This window comes from Phyllostomus discolor, chromosome 5 (assembly GCF_004126475.2).
Source record: "Phyllostomus discolor isolate MPI-MPIP mPhyDis1 chromosome 5, mPhyDis1.pri.v3, whole genome shotgun sequence".
In the NCBI taxonomy this organism is placed as follows: Eukaryota; Metazoa; Chordata; class Mammalia; order Chiroptera; family Phyllostomidae; genus Phyllostomus; species Phyllostomus discolor.
In genome coordinates this window covers 20085538-20105667 of record NC_040907.2, presented here as the reverse complement: position 1 = coordinate 20105667, position 20130 = coordinate 20085538, and the positions used below count along the sequence as shown (strand labels likewise).

Sequence of the window (20130 nt, the reverse complement as noted above, 5' to 3'; positions counted from 1 at the left end):
GTGATGGCATCGTCCTAAATCCCAGCCAGGTCCCCCGGGGCGAGGTTCATGTTTTCCTCTTGATACGTGACCAGGCTCCCAGGGAGAGTTTTACAGGAGGGATCCTCCCACTCTGGGCAACCAGCCCGCTGCCTGCTTTACAGGACTTGTCTCTGGGCATTCGGCAACGTGTGCCCACGTGCTTGAATAACGGCAAACATTTATAGACGCCTGCCCCATGCCAGGCAGTATGGCCTGCGGTCAGTCATCACAACATCAGGACCAGGCTCGGGGCCCTAGCCAGGGGCCCGTGCGCCCCCCACCCCCACATCGCTGTGTCCCTTCAGAGATGGGGAAGCTGCTTCCTCTGAGCCCATGGCACTCTGGGAGGGGTGACATTTTTCCCATCTGACGAATGGGGAGCCAGGGCCCAGGGGCAGGGGGCACTTGCCAGAGCCCCACCGGAGCACCCCCAACCCCCACCTCGGCCTCGCAGGTGGATCCAGGCCAACTTGGCCCCTCCCCAGCTGGCTCTCCCCCTTTCCCCAAGGCACCTGGCCCAGAGCAGGCACTAATGTCTGTGACGGGAAGAAGAGGAGAACGGTGACAAGCTCCTAGGCAGGACCCTGGAGGCAAGTCGGAGGTGGGCAGGACCTCAGGGCAGACGCTGGGAAGATGGCTCTGAAGACGCGGCCCCCCCCGCTCCGCTCTGGCTCCGGCCTCCCCGCCGTTCACGTGGCCACGGATCCAGGTCCCCCTTTCCCGACCCCTTGAGTCTCTTTATTCAGAGACCCCCCCCTTCCTCTACGGGCTCTATAGTCCCCGTCCCCAGGCCCCCAGGACCCAGAGGACACAGCCCAGGCCTCTCTGCCTGGCCCTCGAGGCCCCTGGTGGTCTGGCCCCTCAGCCCTGACATTCCGTCCCCAGCCAGCCGCCACACCGGCCCCACGTCGGCAGGGACCGCACTGAGGGTGAGGGGCAGAGGACGTGAGGCACACGCTGCGGCTTCTTTATTGGGCAAAGTCTCAGAGACTCTGTAAGGCACGGACTCGAGGAAGGCGAGGGGCGCTCTGGGGACGTGGTCGGAACGCCAGTGCCCGGAGCTGGGCGTCCGCTGCGGGGAGTGCTCCTGAAGCATCTCCTTCGGGTCCCTCTCCTGGGGCGCCGGGAACAAGGGGCCTTGTCCCCCAAGAAGGTGAGCGTAGGTAGGTGACGGGGGCAAAGGGAAGGAAGAGGAAGCCCCGCAGTCTGGGGGCAGCAGAGGGTGAGGCTCGGGCATGGGCCTGAGGCTCCCACCCCTGAAGGCACTAAGAAGGTGGCGCCCAGCTGAAGCGCAAGTGCTGGCGGTGGGCGGGACGGGGCGGGGCAGCCCGGCCGACTGTCCCCGGTCCCCGAGGCACCAGGTGGGCAGGCGGCAGGGGCCGCCGTCTCAGCTGAAGTCACGGTTGGGCAGGAGGAGGGGGGCGACCAGGGTCCACAGGTAGAGGAGCAGCCCGGCCCAGCTGGCACAGATCTTCACCCACACGGCCGTCCAGGTGCTGATCATCCTCCGCGCCTCGCCGGGTCTGGAACGAACCACCGTCCCGGTGAGCCCGGTCCCCCAACCTGACCTCCGCCCTGGCCCTGACTTTATGGTCCAGCCGTGACCCCGACTTCAACTTTGGTTCTCATCCTGTAACTCCAGTCCCCGTCTCTGGTGGTTTTGACACTTGACCTTAAGACTCTAAACATAACTCTTGACCTTGTACCACAGACCTGACCCTGCCTGACCTCAGTTCCAACCTTGACCTCAGTCCTTGACTCTACTATTGTGACCTGACTCTGGTCCCTGACTTTGGAACCCTAGGGCTCTCGGCCTTACACCTGACCTCTGATCTGGACTCTGACCCTCAACGCTCTAACCCCGTTTCTGACCCTTGATCTTAGGACTACAGTTTTGATATCTGACCTCAATTCTGACCCTTAACCCTGTGACCCCAGTCCTGGCCCCTGGCCTTGTTCTTAGCCCCTTGACTTGGCCATTTCAATCCTGGCTTTCTGGCCTCCTAACCCCAATTTTAATTACGTGATCAAATTTGTGACTTTATATCTGGCCCAATTCCAACTCTTGGCTTCATTATTCCTATTCTTAGCCCTGTGGCTTTGACTCTGACCTCTGCACCCTGATCCTAACCCGCCAACCATGAATCCCAGAGCTAACCCCACAAGCCACATCGCCACGCCTGCTCTGCAAACCCGGTCTGCCCTGCACAGGCCCAGCCCCACCTCCTGTGATCCCCACTCTTCTGGAACTTCTGAAGGTGCCAGGAGCTGAGCTGTCACTGGCAAGGAAACCGGGTCATGCATGGGGCAGGTGCCACGGAGGGTCCTAGATAGGCTCCTCCATGCCCAAGCCGTGAGTGGGCATCAGGAAAACCCCAGTGAGGAGCCAGAAGAGAGGAGATGTGCGCCCCCCTGCCCCCCGCCAAGGCACCTGCCCAGCCAGGCTGCACGCACCTGTACCAGTTGGTGAGCGTCATCATGGTGTGCAGGGAGGCCAGCACCAGGCAGAAGTGGAAGAAGGAGTAGCTGTAGGTGACGCCGTCCTGCTCATTGTCATAGGCCCGGCCCGCCTCCTCCTGCTGCTGCGTGGCCTCTGCTATAGGCGGGCACTCCTCAGTCCGCATCAGGCTGTTCACCTGCCAGTGGTCCGAGGAGCGAACACTGCGGGGGGGGGAGGGGGACAGTCAGGGCTGTAGCCTCCGAGACGGGAGGCATGCAGCGCCAGGGGGCCTCCTGAGCCAGGCCCTGGAGGTGACAACAGTGGGCACAACGGTCCAGAGCCCTGGGGACCCGTGACCCGGTGGCTGGTCCTGTGCCCAGGAGCTAACGAACTGCTTTGGTGCTCAGCTCTACCCCTGCTCCCGTTATGAACTTGGGCACGACATGCAACCTCTCCGAGCCTCTGATTCCTTGTCTCTGCAAACCAGGTACAAGAGCTCCTCCCTTACAGGGCTGCTGGGAAGACTAACGGAATAATGATGTAAAGTCCCTAGCACGGTGCCTGGTACCGAGTACAAATAAATAAATAAACCACCACTGTTACTCTGGTTGTTCATTTGCCAGGACTGCAAAGCACCATGCCAGGTACTACAATTATTAATAATGTTAATAATTAACACTACTCGTTTGCTGTTAAGTTTGTTTTCCTTTTATTAGTTTTAGGTAAGTTGTTTTACCAGTTACCTCCCCTCCGTGTCTATAATTTTTAAAAGAATAAGAGTAATGACTTTTCAGTCACTGCTCTTCTATAATGAGGTCTGACGTTGGGAACAGTTAACAGTCTGAGGCACACATACAATTTGAAGGTCAAACTTGCTGAGCTGCAGTTGACCCCACTCACCAAAAAACTGTGTACGTGTGAGCTCACACCTGGGCGATCTCACTGGGTGAAAGTTGCTCATGCTCCTTTGCCTGCTGTGTTTTAAGAGCTAGGAACGCACAGGCCCCCACCCCCACCCCCGCCCCCGCCAGGCTCCCAGAGGTGCTGGCCGGTGACCTCAGGCCAGAGAGGTGTGAGTATGAGAAGCATCAGGAAGCTCAGGAAGCCTGGGGGGGCAGGGGCTGGGGCGGGACGGCATGCTCCAGCCCATGGCCACTGGGTGCTCGCAGCCTCAGACAGTGGCCCCTCAACACTGAGCCTCATTTCCTGCTGGGATCCAGGTGATGGGGCCTTTCCAGACTGAAAATGGAATCAAATGAGGAGACGAAGGCCAAAGATGTTTGTAAACTGCCCAGACTTGACTTGGAGAAAATGTTCTTAAAAAGACCCAAACAAAACAAAACGTGAAACAGCCTCAGAACGTTCCAGCCCCGGGCCTGGAGGCGGGGGTGGTGCCCCTGGAGGAGCTGGGCAGAGGCGCCCTCCGGGGAGCGAGGGGCAGACAGCGGAAGCAGCCCTGGAGAAGGGCTGGGCCCCGGGGAGGCAGCGCGGCGTCTGCCCGATTCGGGATAAACAGAGCGGCACCGGAGAGTTCCACGGAGCGACGCTCACAAAACAGCCGCTCCCACCCAGCCGTGCAGAGGTTCACAGTGATTTGCAATAACAGCAGACAACTTATTTGGTGCCTGCTACTCGTCAAGCTCTCTCTAAGTCCCTTCTACCACATTCTAACTCACCCATAACCCTACAACAATCCAATGAAGTAGGTGCTATTTTTATCCCTATTTTACAGACAAGGAAACTGAGGCACAGGAAAGTTAAGTGGCTTTTACAAGGTCACTCGGCTAGTAAGTGGCAGTGCCGGGTTCATGCGCAGGCAGCCAGGTTCCAGAGTTCACGCCGATAGGCACTTGCTGAGATGCCCCTTGAAAACAAGTTGTCACGTGATCTTAACAATGAGCGGCTCTCTCTCGGGTGAGATCGTGGGGTTCCAGCCACCTTGGACATTGGAGGTTATCATCCTCCTTTTACTAAGGAGGAAACTGAAGCTCAGAAAGGTGAAGCCACTTAGCCCAAGGCCGCACAGCAGGTGAGTGACAGAGCCTGGACCCACTGGCCCCAGTCCAGCTCTGTCCCTGACCCCACGACTGCTGGCACCCAACTGAGCTGAGGCATATAGCAGCAGCCCAGTGTGCAGGAAAGGGCCCTGGGTCAGCAGGCAGGGCTCCGCCCTGCCCCGGCCACCCAGTCACACTGCGTCCTCTGAGGGGCTTCCTTTCCCCTCCAGCACAACACAAGGGCTGGGCACGCTGCTTCCAGCCTGGTGTCTGGGCTCCCGCATCCTCCCCTCACCCCCAGCTCTGGGTCCCCAGCAGCCAGACCCCCGCATACCTGATGAATAAGGTGCACAGGATGAAGACGATGAGACCCACGATGCTTGGCGCATCCCACCACTGGGTCACGTAGCCCTCGGGGCCTGTCAGGGCCGTCCCATTGTCAAAGTGGGGGTTGCATTTCTGGTCTGGGGATAGGAGCACAGTCACCGTCAGGCCACGCGGGCCAGGTCTGAGGGCCAGTTAGCCCCGAGGAGGGCCAGCCCGAATGGACAGGCGGACAGACACACAGCCCACCACCCCAGTCCCAGCAACAGATAGTGTTCGGCAGACACAATGAGACACAGCTCCAGAGACAGACGGGGTCCTCCCGCATCCCTGACAGACTAAGCCTCAGCGTGGGCTGGGCTGGGGTGTCCCCGTCACCGGTGAGGCCCCCAGCCCCCTAGAGGGCTGTTCTAGCCCAAGAACAAGGCCAGGCCTCCTCAAGCCCGGGCCCGTACTCACCAGGGACGTTGGACAGGGCCAGCCAGGTGACGAACATGGTGTAGAGCGTGACAGCGGAGGCCTGCAGCAGGCCCGAGTTGGGCTGGGCTTCCTGGTGAGAGCAGTCCCTCAGTAGGAGCCCTGCCAGGCTCGGGGACACCCCCACTCAGCCAGTGAGGGGACCTCAGAAGCCCCCACCTCCCTAGGGCCAGGCATGCCGCAGCCTTTGGGAAGACGCACCACCCAGGCCACCCACTGTCCACCTCGCCTACCCAGAGGTGGAGTCCTAATTCTTTCTCCTAACAGGTCACCCCCTTGCTTCTCTGCTGAGAACCCTGCAAGGGGGGCACCCCTCCACCCTCTGAACTAAAGCCCTCCCTGACTTGTCCCACCTTCATCTCCACCTGACCCCCACCCACCTGTGCTCCTCCCTGCTGACAACACCCGGCCTCAGTGGTCTCCCTGCCGTCTGTGGAATGTGCTGCACCCTCTCCCACCTCGGGGCCCTTGTTCTCACCGCGCCCTCTGCCTGACACGCTCCATCCCATATCTCTGCACGGGCAGCCCCTCTTTGGCTTTCAGGCCTCAGCGCAAACAGGACCCCCACAAGGCCCTGAAAACCCTGCCCAGGGCAGCCCCGGTGCCGCCTGCCTTCGAACCCACCCCCTCTTTGTTTCCCGCACAACACTCATCCCAAGCCACCTTCCTCTGCCTTCCTCTGCCTGGTCTACTGATTATTCTCCCCCACCCTTCGCCACACGCACACTTGAAAATACGGATCTAAACTCTGCAACGGCCCAGGCTCTGGAGCCAGTCTGCCTGGGTTCGGTCCTGGCTCCCCCCACCCCTACAGCCGTGTGACCTTGGGCAAGTCTCCTTCCTCCCCTAAGCCTCCGTCTCCTTGTCGGTAAAGTGGGGCCAATGACGGTGCGAGGACCACACGACACGACAGAGGCTATTAACTGGTAGCTGGTATGCTTACTCTTCCTCCTCTTCCTCACAGCTGTATCCCCAATATCGGAAAGGGCGCTCGGCATGCAGTAAGTGCTCACGAGGTACTTGCTGCACGAATACTGATTGCTGTGTGACCTGAAACGGAGGCATCACCCTCTCTGGACTCCAACTTTCTTGATGGGAAATGAAGGCTCTGAGCAGACAGAAGGTTCCAAAACTTTCTGCTAAAGACCCCCCCCAAAGACTTCCTAAGCTGCCTTTGAAACCCCTGGTGGGCTGAGATCCCGAACTGAAAAGAACCACTGATCTGAAGGCTTTCTTTCTGAAGAAAACAATTACTTGGGAACCCCAGACAGTCTGCAAGTGGAAACTGTGGAATTACACTGCCTAACGCCACCTCTTCAGGTGTCTAGGAATCATTGCTCAGTGACCCTCCCTAACATTCTCCCAATTTGCATAAAAATAACAATAAGGATAACAATAGCCAATGTCTGGTGGGTATGGATAGGACAGGCACTGTTCTGGGTGTTCACAAATATGATCTCAATCCTGAGAGCAAGTCCACACAGCAGGTGTTATGATCCCCATTTTACATCCCGGAAGAGAGAGGCACAAAGGGATTGAAGCCCTTCCCCCCAAGCCACCTCGCATGTGGACGTGAGAGCCAAGGCTGCACCCCGGGGAGGCTGATGGGGGAGTCCACACCCTCAGCAAAGCCTCTGTGACCAGCAGCTCTGCCCCGGGACTCCAGGTTCCCGCAGGACGTCCGCCCACCCCAGCGGGCCTGGTTCCAGGCCCTGCAGAGACCGGGAGCTCACCTGGACCTTGGGCAGGACGGAGATGATGGAGACGCAGACACAGAGGGTGAGGTTGAGGCTGATGAAGGCCTTGCCCTCGGAGCAGGCGCCGGGCTGGGTGTAGTAAATGAAGAGCAGGGTCACGGCCGCGATAGACAGCGAGTAGAAGAGCAGGGTGAAGGAGAAGAGGCCTGGCAGGAGGGCGGCAAGCGGGGCGGTCAGGAGGCACAGGGACACCCGCTCCCTCCGGGGCGCTTGTCGGGCAACCCTGTCTTGAGCCTCAGCTTTGTCGTCCAAGGAGTGACACCCGTGTCTCCTGAACTTGCATTACCCACCGACACCTTTGCGAGTTTTTGCCCCATCCGGAACTAAAATGATTCACTCTTCATAAATAGAGTAACTGTGCAAATAAAAGCCATGAAAACAAAACAGCCCAAACTGAACTGGAGGGGTGGTGGTCTGCTGTCGGAGACCGTCCGGAGGCGGGAAAACCAACCGGCGCCTCGGTGAGCCTTTCTTTTTGCAGGACCGAGAAGAAGGGAGAGAGAATTGGGCAGGGCCCCTTTCTGCCAGTGGCGTTTCTTTCCTTTCAGATTACAGAGGTAACTCTTTTCTAATATTTTTTTTATTCTTAGAGAGGGGGAAGGGAGAAAGAGAGGGAGAGCAACATCAGTGTGTGAGAAACATCGGTTGCCTCTTGCACGCCCCCTACTGGGGGCCTGGCCCATAACCCAGGCGTATGCCCTGACTGGGAATCAAACTGTTGACCTTTAGCTCCCCAGGCTGGTGCTCAATCCACTGAGCCACACCAGCCAGTGCTGCCACTGGGGTTTCAATGACCAAGCGTCATTTGAAGTTTGGTCTAGGCTGGCTGTGCAGGGCATATTCTGCAGGAACTGCTGAACCAGACTCCTCCGAGGCCTCTCCAGTTTCTCTCTCCTCTGACCCCCAGAAGTCACCCCGGAATCAGCTGCCCCTGCTCACACCCACCCCCTCCCTCCCGGTTCAATGTCTGCACTGAGGCGGGGGCTGCTTGAGATGTGCTCCAGGATTTCATCAAGATTCAAAGATCAGCCCTGGCTGGCGTAGCTCAGTGGATTGAGCGCGGGCTGCGAACCAAGGCATTGCAGGTTCGACTCCCAGTCAGGGCACATGCCTGGGCTGTGGGCCAAGTCCCCAGTGGGGGCCACATGAGAGGCAGCCACACATTGATGTTTCTCTCTCTTTCTCCCTCCCTTCCAGTCTCTAAGAATAAATAAATAAAATATTTTTTAAAAAAGATTCAAAGATCCCCGATTCCTCCAGTAGCTCAGGCCCGCCCGAGGCCGGCGGCGGCACTGACCTGCATACCAGGCGCGGGAGTCGCGCTCCTCGGCATTGCCCAGCCAGTGCTGGTTCCAGGAGTGCGCAAAGTCGATGAGCAGCGTCAGCTGGATGAGGATGAAGATGAAGGAGCCCACGACGCCGAAGTAGAACCAGACTGGACGGGGAGAGAGGGGGAGAGAAGGGGAGAGAGGCGAGCTGGTCCGGCCATGGGGCAAAGCCTGAGCTCCAGGGCTCCAGACCCACCAGGCTCCCTGGGATTCCCGGGGCAGGCCCCTCCCACACACATCGACCAATCAGTGTTCGTGTGTGCCACGCCCTGCACCGGGACCGAGAAAAAGCAAAGTCCTTGCTCTCAGAGAGCCCCTAGCCCTGCACCGAGACAGAGTGTGGCAGGGAATGGCTCAGGGGAGAAGCAGGTCCCCTCGAGCCCCTCCCCACCCCGAAGTTGCCCAAAGGCCATACGGCCAAGCACCAGAGCACCGTGTCCTGACTCGGCACTGAGGACCCAGTCAACAGCCTGGGGTCTGGGTCCAGGGGCCAAGGGCAGCCCCCACCAGTTCTCCTCCCTCAGGAAGCCCACATGCCTCCTGGCAGCCTCCAGCCCTCCCCCCCAAGACCACCTACTGTTGGAGAAGGAGCCGTCGGGGATGTAGAAGGCGCCAACGGTGATGCCCACAAAGATCAGGAACTTAAAGAACCAAAACCTGTGGGGCAGGGTGAGGACAGGCGGGAGCTGAGCAGGGCTGGAGGGACAGGCCCGACCCCGAGAACCTCACCCCGCAAAGAGCAAGAACTGGGAGAGGCAAAGAGGGACTTTTCTGATGGTCTGCTCGGCACAGGAAGTCTGTCCCGGCCTTAGAAAAAGCCCCAAAGGGCAGAGGGAAGGACCTAGTAAGGCCAAGGGTGGTCACCAGGGTTCTGGCCCCTACTGTGTCCCTAAATGCTGTGTGGCCATGGCTTGTTGTTGCCCTTTCTGAGCTTTACTTCCTCATCTGGGAATTGGAAAAAGCTAAAGGAGCTGACCGCCGTGCTGCGCCTTCCTGCCTCCTGAGTGTGAGGGGAGGATCTGGAGGTGTCTGAGAACCGGCAGGGGGCGGATGAGACACCGCTGCGGGAGGGCCGGAGGCAGGCGGCCGCCCTCACCCGTTCTGGATGGCGGCCCTGGGGTCGCGGCTGCTGCGCACGAAGAGCATGAGCAGCGTGAAGAGGAAGAAGAAGGCTGCTGTGGCGAAGCACATGCGGTAGACAGCGCGCTGGCCCAGCAGGGAGCTGCAGTCGATGTGGCTCAGCCGGACGAGGGGGGTCCGGGCCCCCTCCTCACACGCCCAGGGCAGCTGCGGAGACAGACACAGCAGCTTGATGGCCCCGCCCCACCCCCGGAGGCCCGATGCTGCCCAGGCCTGCCCGGAGGGAGGCTCCCCAGCAGGGCCTGGGGCTGGACGGAGCCGGCCTCCCACTTCTGGGGCTGAAGTCCTAGGGGTGCCCTCCTCACCCCCTGAGCAGACAGCCGGTCCAGTTACATCTTGTCACTATTGGTCTAGTCCCTTGTCATCACGCCCACGGCCCCAGGAATGCATGGCAGTGTCTAACGCATGATTTCCCAAAGGGCCCTCCACCCCACACCTACACCAGAAGCCCCTGAGACTCTGGGGAAAACCAAGACTCTGAGGCCCCTCTCCTACAGAACCAGTCTCTAAGGCAGGTCTGAGACTCTGCATTTCCACACCGCCCCCCCCAGGGGACCCATACCTTCATGCACCCTAAAATGTCACAGCCCCTGGCCTCAGTGTTCCACCGGATCTCTGCTGGGCCATCTGTGACCCCCCACACTGGGCGTGGGCATTAAAGAGGGGAGAGCTTGCCCGGGCCAGTGTCTTAGGGCAGTAATGGTTAACGTGATTTTCCAAGGGGACCATGGCTTACAGGAACCAGGAATCCCATGTGAGGCTCAAACCCTCCTTCCCGTGTGAAGAAACGCACGGGAACCCTCCCACCCACCTCTTCTTGACCCACTGGGCCCCCAAGCCTGGGCCCCCCAGCAGCGGAGCCTTCACCAGAGGCCAGGTCCCACGGGCTGCTCCCCCAGCACACCCTACCCCCACCGCTGGGCTACGCACCTTGTGGAGCTGACTCTCCACGCCGGGACTCAGCATGATGATGGACACCAGCACGCCCAGGAAGAGGAAGAATGTGAAGATGAGGCGGCTGACGGTGGAGTTGCGGCTGGAGGGGCAGCAGCCACACAGGATGCAGGGGGCAGAGCCGCAGAGGCAGGACGCCTGTGGGGAGGGCAGGGACAGCACCCTTACTCTCTGCCTCCTTTCCCCATCCTCGCCCAGGCTCACAGCACCCACCGATGCCCATGCGACGCCTCCAGATGTGCACCAAGCCCGCCTGTCCGGCAGCAGGCAAGTGTGATCCCGCTTAACGCTCCAGCCTGAGGGGGAGGCTGAGGAAACCAAGCTGGGAAGAAGCTGGGTCACACGCGGTCATGCAGCCAGCAGGAGAAGAACCCAGATTCAGACCTGGACCTATCTCGGGCGTCACCGTGGCTCCAGAGAGAAAGGGTTGGGCCACACCGTTGGTCACTTACAGGGAATCAGAGCAGTAAAAAAATAAAAATAAATGTTTAGAAATCCAGAAGGCTAACTCCATCACTGATTAGCTGTGTGAGCTTTCACAGCGCAGTCAACCTCTCTGAACCTCAGTTTCCTCTTCTACAAAACAGGAAGCAGAAGGGGACCTACTTCCCACACGGCAGTTGTGAGAATGAAATAGAAGTTTTAACTGGTCACCTCCTCTGCTCCCTTTCCCTTCCTCGCTTCGTTTTTCTCCACAGAACTTACCTGACTACCATCTGTTAAGATTCACATTTTACTTGTGTGTGTCTGCCTCCTGTTTCTGGCAGGTAAGCGCCCCCCAAGGAGGGATTTTTGTCTCTTCTGCTCACTGGGGTATTCCCAGAAATCGGAACAGTGTCCAGCACAGAGTAGGGGCTCAGTGACTATCTAAAGTGTTTGGTGTAGCACCAGACACGTGTTAAGGCCTCGGGAAAGAGCAGGAAAGTGCACGATGAACACCTGTGCAATGAATGAATGAATGAAATAAAGAATTGTGAGCAGCTGGGGTTTCCCGCTCTGGGCCTGGACTGGTTTGGGACTGCGGTGGTGGCGGTCTAACCCTTTCCCTGTCCGGGCTCCGCTGCCCAAGCTGGCAGCTGCCCCTTCCCAGCCTGGGGCTGACGGACACCATTCAGGGGCTGGGGATGCCACAGCATCCATAGCCGGCACCCCGACAAGAGCCTCACCTCTCTGGGAGCTGGGTCACCAGCCCAGCCTTTGAGGAAAAGGGCCCACTTCCAGTTACACCTGCTAAACTGTTTACCTTCCCACAAACAGCGCCAACTCCTCACCCAGGTATTTAGGAGCCTAGACAGCAAAGAGTCTAGAAAGGCACAAGCCCCGCCCTCGGGGAGTCTCCTAGGGCAGGAGCGACACTAACAAAGCATCACACCCGTCACGGTAAGTGCTAGGAAGAGAACCTGTGTGCTGCCAGGAGTGGCTGATGTGGGGGCCTTGTTTAGGTTGGGGGTGGCGTCACTTCCATGAAGAAGTGACAGTTTAGCTGAGCGCTGAAGGACGAGGATGCACTCTCCTGACCGAGGCGAAGAAAGAGGGCCCCGGACAGAGGGGACAGAGCCTGAGGTGGCTCTGGGGCAGGCAGGAATGAAAAGAAGGACCTTGTGGCTAAAGCTTCACGACAGGCAGCGAGCAGTGAGGGGCGAGGGCAGCCAGGCTGGCAGGACCTGGCAGCCACGCGCTAAACCCCAGTGTTCACCCGAACAGCAGGGAGAACCGCTCAGCGGTTTGAAGCCAGGACGGACCGGAACAGCCTTATGCTGAACCATCAGGTTTGTGGAAAATGGGCTGAAAGGGGACCTTGCCCTTCTGAGACCCAGCACCCTGCTCTCTGGGCTGGTCACAAGGCGTAAGGCACACACACTCTGCTTGAGAGGTATCCCTCCGCCTTCCTGTTCCCCCCTCCCGCCCCCCGAGTGGGAAGGCCCCTGCAACTGCTCCTTCTCACCAGCTCTCAGCTGCAACACCAAGGACATGAATGCTACATGAAATGTTTGCAAAAAGAAATCCTCCCTCATGGGCCAAATGGTAACGGTTCACCCACCCAGCACCTTGCAGCCCCCACCCTGAGCCCTGGCTCCTGTCACGGCCACTGTTTGGAGGTGAGGACACAAGCAAATGCCATGAAAGAGTTTTATAAACCGCGCAGAGCATTCCGGTTATCAGACAGGGCTGGCTCTCAGTTCCCACTTTACAGATGAGGAAACTGAGATCGGAGAGGTTACAAAACTCACCACACAGCAAGGGGACAGCGGTGCTGAGAGCCCAGTCATGACCGCGAGTGACAGCTTCCCTGGGTGACAGCTGCTCGGTCCCAGGCACCGTGGTGAGCACCCTAGCTACACAGAGCCTCGCCGACACTAGGGTGCAAGGGCGTTGGAACCTCCCATTTACAGATGGGGAAACTGAGGCTCAGAGGTAACGTGACCGAGGTCACACGGGAAGGAAGCCGAGGAGCTGGGATTCAGCTCAGGTCTACCTGCACCAAGGGCTCACTAATGCCCTGATTTAACTGAACGGTCTGGTTTGATTTTAAAAGATTCCAGTCAGGAAAACAGCACCGCCGACGCCAGAGAAAACCAAGGGAGGTGGACGGGCGCTGACCTCAGGAGCCAGCTGCCCACGTGCCCGGGGCAGGGCCCAGCTCCGGCTTGTTACTATTTCAACTGAGGACATTTGAGATGCAAGAAAAATGCCCTGCTGCAGTCAGGGAGCCTGGCCTTTCAATGCACTCTGCTTTTTAGAGATCAAAATCCAGGTGTTCCTGACACCCGAAACCTCCAGATTTGCAAGGGCCCAGCCAGTAGCCAGACAGACCAGGTCCAGAGGAGAACACACGGCAGCTCCCAGCTGCTTCCGGAGCCGCCTAGGAGCACTCACGCACCCTGACAGTCCTCCACCTCTGTCTGGAGCGGCTCCTCCAAGAGCCTCTTCCCACAGAAGTACCGGCGGTGGGAGGAAGGGCAGACGCGGGCACGCCGGTACACCCCGAGGCCACTGCGGCACTGTTCACACCAGGAAAATAAAAGGGGGAAACTGGAAACAGATGCCCAGCAATGCACTGTGGTGCTCCCTAAGAGGGACACGTCTGCTAAATGGAGCAGAGAGGGGAGTAACACTTAAGTGGGTGCACGTAACTCAATGTAATGAAATTACACCCCAATACAGTTGGTTTTATTATTTAAAAATAAAAGTGTTCAATTAAGGAAGAAACAGTAAGATAGACACAAAGCTCTAGATGTTAGGAGCTTATTAGAATCTCAAGAATCTGCGGATGCCCGAAATGCCCAGGGACCAGTGGTGGCCCATGTACTCCATGGATGTCACAGAGGCGGGAAAGATGAAGGTCACCAGGCTGCAGAGCAACCTAGACTAATGCTTACGATGCTACGTGCAAGGCTGCGGCCGAATGTAACACTTCCCCCACCAAACGCACTCAGGGGAAAGGCAGCAATGCAAAAGCACCAGAACAATGCTAGCCTTAGCACCAGCCAGACTCTCTGAATGGAGAACTGAGAACTGAGGAAGCTCTGGGTCTTAGAGTCTTCCAGCTGCAAGGCTGCTTGGTCTCAACCAGTCCGGCCTCTCTCTAATGCAGGATCACCAGTAAGGCAGCTAGCCAGCTCTCCTCCGCTGCTTGCCTACTGTCAACGACAGGGAGCTCACTACCTTCCAAGCCAAGGAAGACAGCTCTGGAGCCATGCTTGGTTTGGTATGGTGGAAACAGGCTGTCACTGAGTCATTCCCCCTCTCCTCGTTGTTGCCAGAGCCAGGGACATAGAACCACTTCTGGGGCACTGGGTGGGTGGGGTAGGCAGCTGAGGGCTGGGGCCACAGTTTAAAGCTGTTTTGTCTAAAACGAACTGGCCCTCCATTCCTGGGTCACACTCAAGAGAACCGAAGGCGGGGACTCGTCGGACAGATATCCGTGCCCCATGTTCACAGCAGCACGATTCACAAAAACCGAACGGTGGAAGCAAGCCAAGTGTCCACTGGGCGCTGGATGCGGTAGATACATACAATGGAATATTATTCAGCCTTAACAAGGAACAAAATTCTCACAACCTGCTACAACATGGACGAACCTTGAGGGCATTATGCTAAGTCAAATAAGCCAATCGCAAAAATATAAATACCGTGTGACTCCACTTACGTGAGGTACCTAGAGCCGTCAGACTCATAAGACAGAAAGTGGAGAGGCGGTTACCAGGGCGGGAAGGAGGAATCCTTACTTAAAGCGTCGGGAGTCTCGCTTCGGGGGGAGGTGAGAAGGTGCTGGAGGGGAAGGCCGCGAGGGCTGCACGGCAGCGCGCCGTGCACCTGAGGCTCCCAAGCTGCGCGCTCATGGCGCTGACAACGGCGCCCTTTGGGTTATGTGCGTTTTACTACAGCAAAAGAATAAAAGGAGGGGGCAGAGAGCTTTCGAAGGAAGACTAGTGAGTGAGCCAAGTGAGGAAGGGAAGGGTATTCCTACAAAGGGAACAATGCAAGCAAAGCTGAGAGGAACCTTGTATTTTCCGGGTAGCAATAAAAGTAACTGGAAGAGTGAGGCCCAGGGCCCCCACAGGCCAGGCCGAGGAGTCTGAGTTTCCTCCCGAAGGCGAGGGGGGAGCGCTGCTGAAGAGGTACAACATCCGATTTGCATTTTGGAAATATCACTGGGCCGCAGGATGGAGGACAGATCAAGGCAGTGGGGCGAGGTGTGTTTGGGAACTGGGTGGGGTGTGGGGGGGGGGGCGGGAGCCAGGGCTTGTTTTCGGTAACCCAGAGAACTGACACCGAGGAGGGGGTCAGATTCCAGAATTCTCCCTGTGTGCCCTAGCCGATAATATCTGCCCCTTCTGACAGTGCCACTCACTGAGACTGATGTCACTAGGCTGGATTTTTGTCAGATATCTGTTTTCATATATATCCTGCTTCTTAAAATCACAAGCTCCTTGAAGACTAAAAAAAAAGGCAAAGTAGCAAATTTTAGGTTATGTCTATTTTGCCATAATTAAACAAAAATCGGGTCCCAGCCAGGGCGGAGTGCACTGCGGAGACTTTGAGAACTGCCCCATCGTCATTGGCCGGGCCAGCCCAGACCCGCACAAAACGCAGGGAGGAGAACTCGGCCCCAAACGACTCCAGCACAGTTACTTTTTCGCTAAGAATGGAGAGAGGGCCTAGAGTCTTGGCTCTGCCACCAAGGTGCAATGTGACCTCAGACAAGTCTCCTTTCTCCTCCGTGGGACTCGGTCTCTCCATTCATCACATGGGCTCCTGGGCAGAGCAGGAAAGTGGTTCAGAGCCCAGGCTGGACTTCCGCAGCCTTGGTTGCACGGGCTTCACTGCTTCCTTAAACGTCCTCTAGAGAAATCTACCACGCGGAGGTGTCGCAGAGCGGCTGCTGTGTGCCAGCTTCACGCTAACGACGTTGGCATGTTCGTCTCGGTCCCACTGGATCCCCACCATGTGCTGAGAGGCAGGTGCCATTGTTCTCTCCATTTTACAAACAAGGGGGGAGGAAGTGCCCGCCCACGTCCTGGAGCTGAGAGGAGGCCAAGCCAGGACCTGAGTCCAGCCAGTCTGACCCAAAGGTCTTCCACACTCCGGTACACAGGGCAGGCCTCACTAAACACATATTTGCTCACCATCTGCTGTGCCGTGTGCCGGCTTGCCTGGTGATTCCCACTCGCTGTGGGGCCCATCCATCTTACCTCGTCCAGGCCAGGACTCACCTTCGGCCCAGTACAAATGCCGGTGCAAATGCCTCCTGCTGGAAGGGTACAAAAGTCTCCCCCCACCCCACTAAGGACGCCTGAAAACCCCGTACCGGAGCTCCCCTCCTGTCTGGCAAACCTCCATCGAAACAGGTTGTGATGGGTGTCCGGTGTGTGGCAGAATAGACATAACGTAAAATTTACTATTTTAACTTTTTTTCTTCAAGGATCTCATAGTATATTTCAAGAACCACGATAGATATGAAAATGGATGGCTAACAAACACAGCCCTGATGGCATCAATTGCAACGAGTGGCACTGTCAGAGGGAATAAATACCGGCCAGCACACACAATGAGAAGTCTAGAATCTGACTTTCCCCTGGTCCCAGTTCCTTGGATCTAGCTTCCTCGTCTGTGGAATGGGCACAGTATGAACTGCCTCACTGGGGTCCTTGGAAGGTTTAGGTGCAGAGATACATATAAAGCACTTGCTGCGGTGCTGGGCCTGTGCCGCCCCTGGACAGCTCTGGGCAGTGGGCGCGGGGCACACAGAGAGGATGCCATGAGCGGTGGCCTCCGTTGGCAATGCCACTTGTCGAATGGGATAACCACCTCACAGGGCTGAGGGGACCGCAGGTGTGAGGAGCTCAGCACAGTGCCTGGTGTGTGGGAAGAGCACAGGAAATGTCCGAGGCCACTGAAAGGAGGTCGCTGGCCGACAGCAGACAGTCGCTAAGTGAAACCCTGTTCTTCCCAGGGCCAGCCCTCTCTCCCAGGCACCTGGGGTGGGGGAAGAAGCGTGGGTTACAAATCGGATTTTAACCCTGACTGCAGTGCTCCGTCCTGTCGCTGTGCACCCTTCGGTGGTCGGCTGCCCTCTCTGTACTTCAATCTCCTCCTCCGTGAACTGAGGTTTGCGACAGGCCTGTCAGGTGCCTTCTGGCCTCAGCACGGTAAGATTCGATGAGTCAGAAGCACTTGGCTCCAGAGGAAATTCTCCACCCACATTTCCAAGATGATAATAACCATAGCTCCCATTTAGAGAGCGTGCCATTATTTGGGCGGGGCACTTTTTAATCTTCCCAACAGCAGCATGACGGAGGCAGGTGGGGAGACAGAGGCACAGGGCATGGACGGGCCTCCCCTCAACGCCCCTGCCCCCAGGCCAGCCCAGCCAGATGGCTATCTGGTCCACTCCAGGGAAACTCTCCCTCCCCAACCAGGAAGCAAATTCTTCCTGGCCAGAGACCCAGCCCAAACCTTCACTTCACTGGACAGGGAGGCATCTCAGGGACCAGCTCTTGATTTCTCCTCCACATGAGCACACACACACACACACACACACACACACTTCACAGATGGGGAAACAGAGGGCCAGAGAGGACAAGGGACTGTCCAGAGACCCAGTCTGCAGCCTCTCTGTTCACATATCATTCTCAAGAAATGGCTGTGAAGTAAATCTCTACATCCCCCAGCTCTCGCCCCTACCCACCCCCCATCCTAACACACACAAAGGAAAGCAAGTTCTAAGACTCGGCGGCCACAGACCCCCCTCTTCCTCTCCGCTCCTCTTTGTGTGGGGCAGAGGGGGAGGGGCTGCCTGAATGAGCCTCGGATTTAATGAGGGGAAAAGGAAAAGAAGGGGCCTCTCATCTGGGGTCTGGCTGAAGCTCCGCCCCTATGCTGGCTGTGGCCCCAAAACGGAGACTGACTGCCCACCGGGCCCCGAGCCTGGCGACCAGGTACTCCCTCCTCCACAGCCCCCAACCTCCCTCAACTCTCGGGCCTTCCAACCCTGAACTGGCCCAGGTGGCGGCGGCAACCCTAACAGAACTCACTCAGGGGCGTTTTAGGGAGGCGGGCAGGGGCTTCCTCCCCACTCCCCACTCCCCACTCCGCACTGCCCATTTCGGCCAGGGGCCCAGAAGGGAAGGGTCTGGAGAAGCGCCCAGGAGTTAGCCAATGGGATGAGGCAGAGACCAGGACGCAAAGAGACCGATGGGACGGGCGGACAAATGGACAGACACCGAACTGTGGACAATGACAGATGGAGAAGCTACGGAGGGACAAAGACAGCCAGACAAATGAACGGACAGAGACAGATATCAAGCGAATACAAATGGACAAACTGAGGCAGACGGGATGGGGCAGACAGACTGACGGAGAGATTGCCAGAGACAGGGACAGAGAAGGACCCGCGACAGGGAGGTCCAGGGACCAGACAGGCCACGCACACAAAGAGCGTCTGGGAGAGGGACCAGAAAACGCGCACTTCGAGGACGTCTCGAAGTTGCGCGCGGTGGGGCCACAACGCCCACCCCGGGCTTTGGGCCTCAGTCTCCCCAGTTCCTGGGAGGAGCGCCCGCAGAGGGCACTCCCCTCCCCCGCCCCGGCATTCCCCAAACCCTCCCCCGCGGTAACCGGAGCCTGGGACAGCAGCTGTCCCCGGCGCCTGCGGCCAAGGGCTGGGGTTGGGGGTGAGAGTGGGGGAATCGAGGGGCGCGGAGGCAGGGTGCGGGTCCACAAAGACTAGTTTGGAGGAAGGAAAACGAAGAAACTGGAGGAAGAAGACAGGACGAAAGTGAGCAGGCGGAGCGCGGCGGGTGCGGGTGGGGACTCACGCAGCTGAGCACGGAGCAGGCGCCCAGGCAGGCCCCCATGACGGCGGCGGCGGCTCGGGCGCGGGGCGCGGGGCGTGGGGCGCGGTGGAGGGGTGCGGGCCGCGGGATCCGGTCGGACTTCGGGAGTCCCGGCCTGGCCCCGCCCCCGCCCCATGGCCCCGCCCCGGCCCCGCCCCACCTGCCAAAGCCGCTCACCGTTTTCCGGCGGCGCTTGGGGCCTCCAGAGACTTACCTAGGTCAGGTGCACTGGGCGGGACCTGCGGGGAAAGTGGGTGGAGCGGCTGTGCGAGCCGCGCTACCGAACCAGATTCTGTCGGGGGCTCGTGTCCTGGTCCCAAGTGAAGGTTTGGGACCTGGGTTCGAGCCTCACGAGGCCACAGTGTGAACTCACAACACTGTCCCCCCTGCAGGGGTCAGAGGCCGAGAGGTGGTCACCCCTGACTCCTCCGCACTTGGCGCAGAGCCTCTGCCCAATGCATCGGAGTCGGAAGATAAATGATTGGATGGAGAAACAAAGTCACTTCACCTCTCTGAGCCCGGTTCTCCATCTGTAAAGTTAGGATACCTGTCACAGGGCCGTTACAACACAGAGCAGATGCTTGACAAATGTGAGCTCCCCGCCGTTCCGGTTTCATCTAAGACCCTTGGCCTTGCACACTTCCAGCTGCCCTCCCCTCCGCCCACCTGTACAGCAAGCTCTGCTGACTCCTGGAAGCCGCGGGTCGCACATGCGCCCCAGGCCACCCTGTTCAGTGGCTAGCCCTCCGCAGGACGCCCAAACCCTGGCCCCCAGCTAAGAAGGTCAGAAAGGGCGAGTGGGTCACATTCCTGGCAGACCATCCAGCCCCGAAGGGACAGGTGGCAGGGACCCAGAAACTCGTGCGGTAATGACTCAAGGCTGGCCCTGCAGCCCTCTCCTCGCTGGACTCCACACGAGATATGTTAGGAAAGGAAATCTGGACTCTGCACAGATGGCCCCAGGACTGAAGACCCAGGGGACGCCAGGTTTAACCATCAGCTGTGCCAGGACTTGCCCGCAAGTGCTCCCCACGCCTCTGCTCCCCCAGCCTGTGCCCACGTGATGTCCTTCTCCCGGAAAGTTCTTTTCCTCCTCATCCCCGTGTCTGCCCTCTGAAGCCTTGCTCACATATCCGGTACCTTCCCGGTGACGAGAACCACCGGCGCCACCTCCAAAACTCTATCTGGCCCTGTGAGGAATGCGCATTCCTCCCACTGCCCCACGTTTCCGCAACATGAGCCGCAGGGGTGGCCTCACGAGGAATGCAAGTTACCACAAAGCTGCACCACGTACCGAACTCTTTCTCCGACACGGTCCCACTCCACCCCGCGGTAGCCCTGAAAGCAGGCTCA

At 58.4% G+C, this 20130-nt stretch overlaps 1 protein-coding gene across 1 annotated transcript; it reads right to left on the bottom strand.

Annotated features, from left to right (window-relative positions):
* Positions 1-968: 968 nt before the first annotated feature.
* SERINC2 (serine incorporator 2) lies at positions 969-18900 on the bottom strand. The gene is made up of 10 exons (XM_028512124.2): positions 18760-18900; positions 10415-10576; positions 9441-9631; positions 8922-9001; positions 8314-8451; positions 6993-7162; positions 5242-5332; positions 4793-4922; positions 2476-2682; positions 969-1544 (listed from the first exon to the last, which is right to left on the bottom strand). Exons 1-10 carry the CDS (start codon positions 18796-18798, stop codon positions 1409-1411), a joined length of 1344 nt encoding a protein of 447 aa, XP_028367925.1. The 5' UTR covers positions 18799-18900; the 3' UTR covers positions 969-1408.
* Between the last annotated feature and the right edge of the window lie 1230 nt (positions 18901-20130).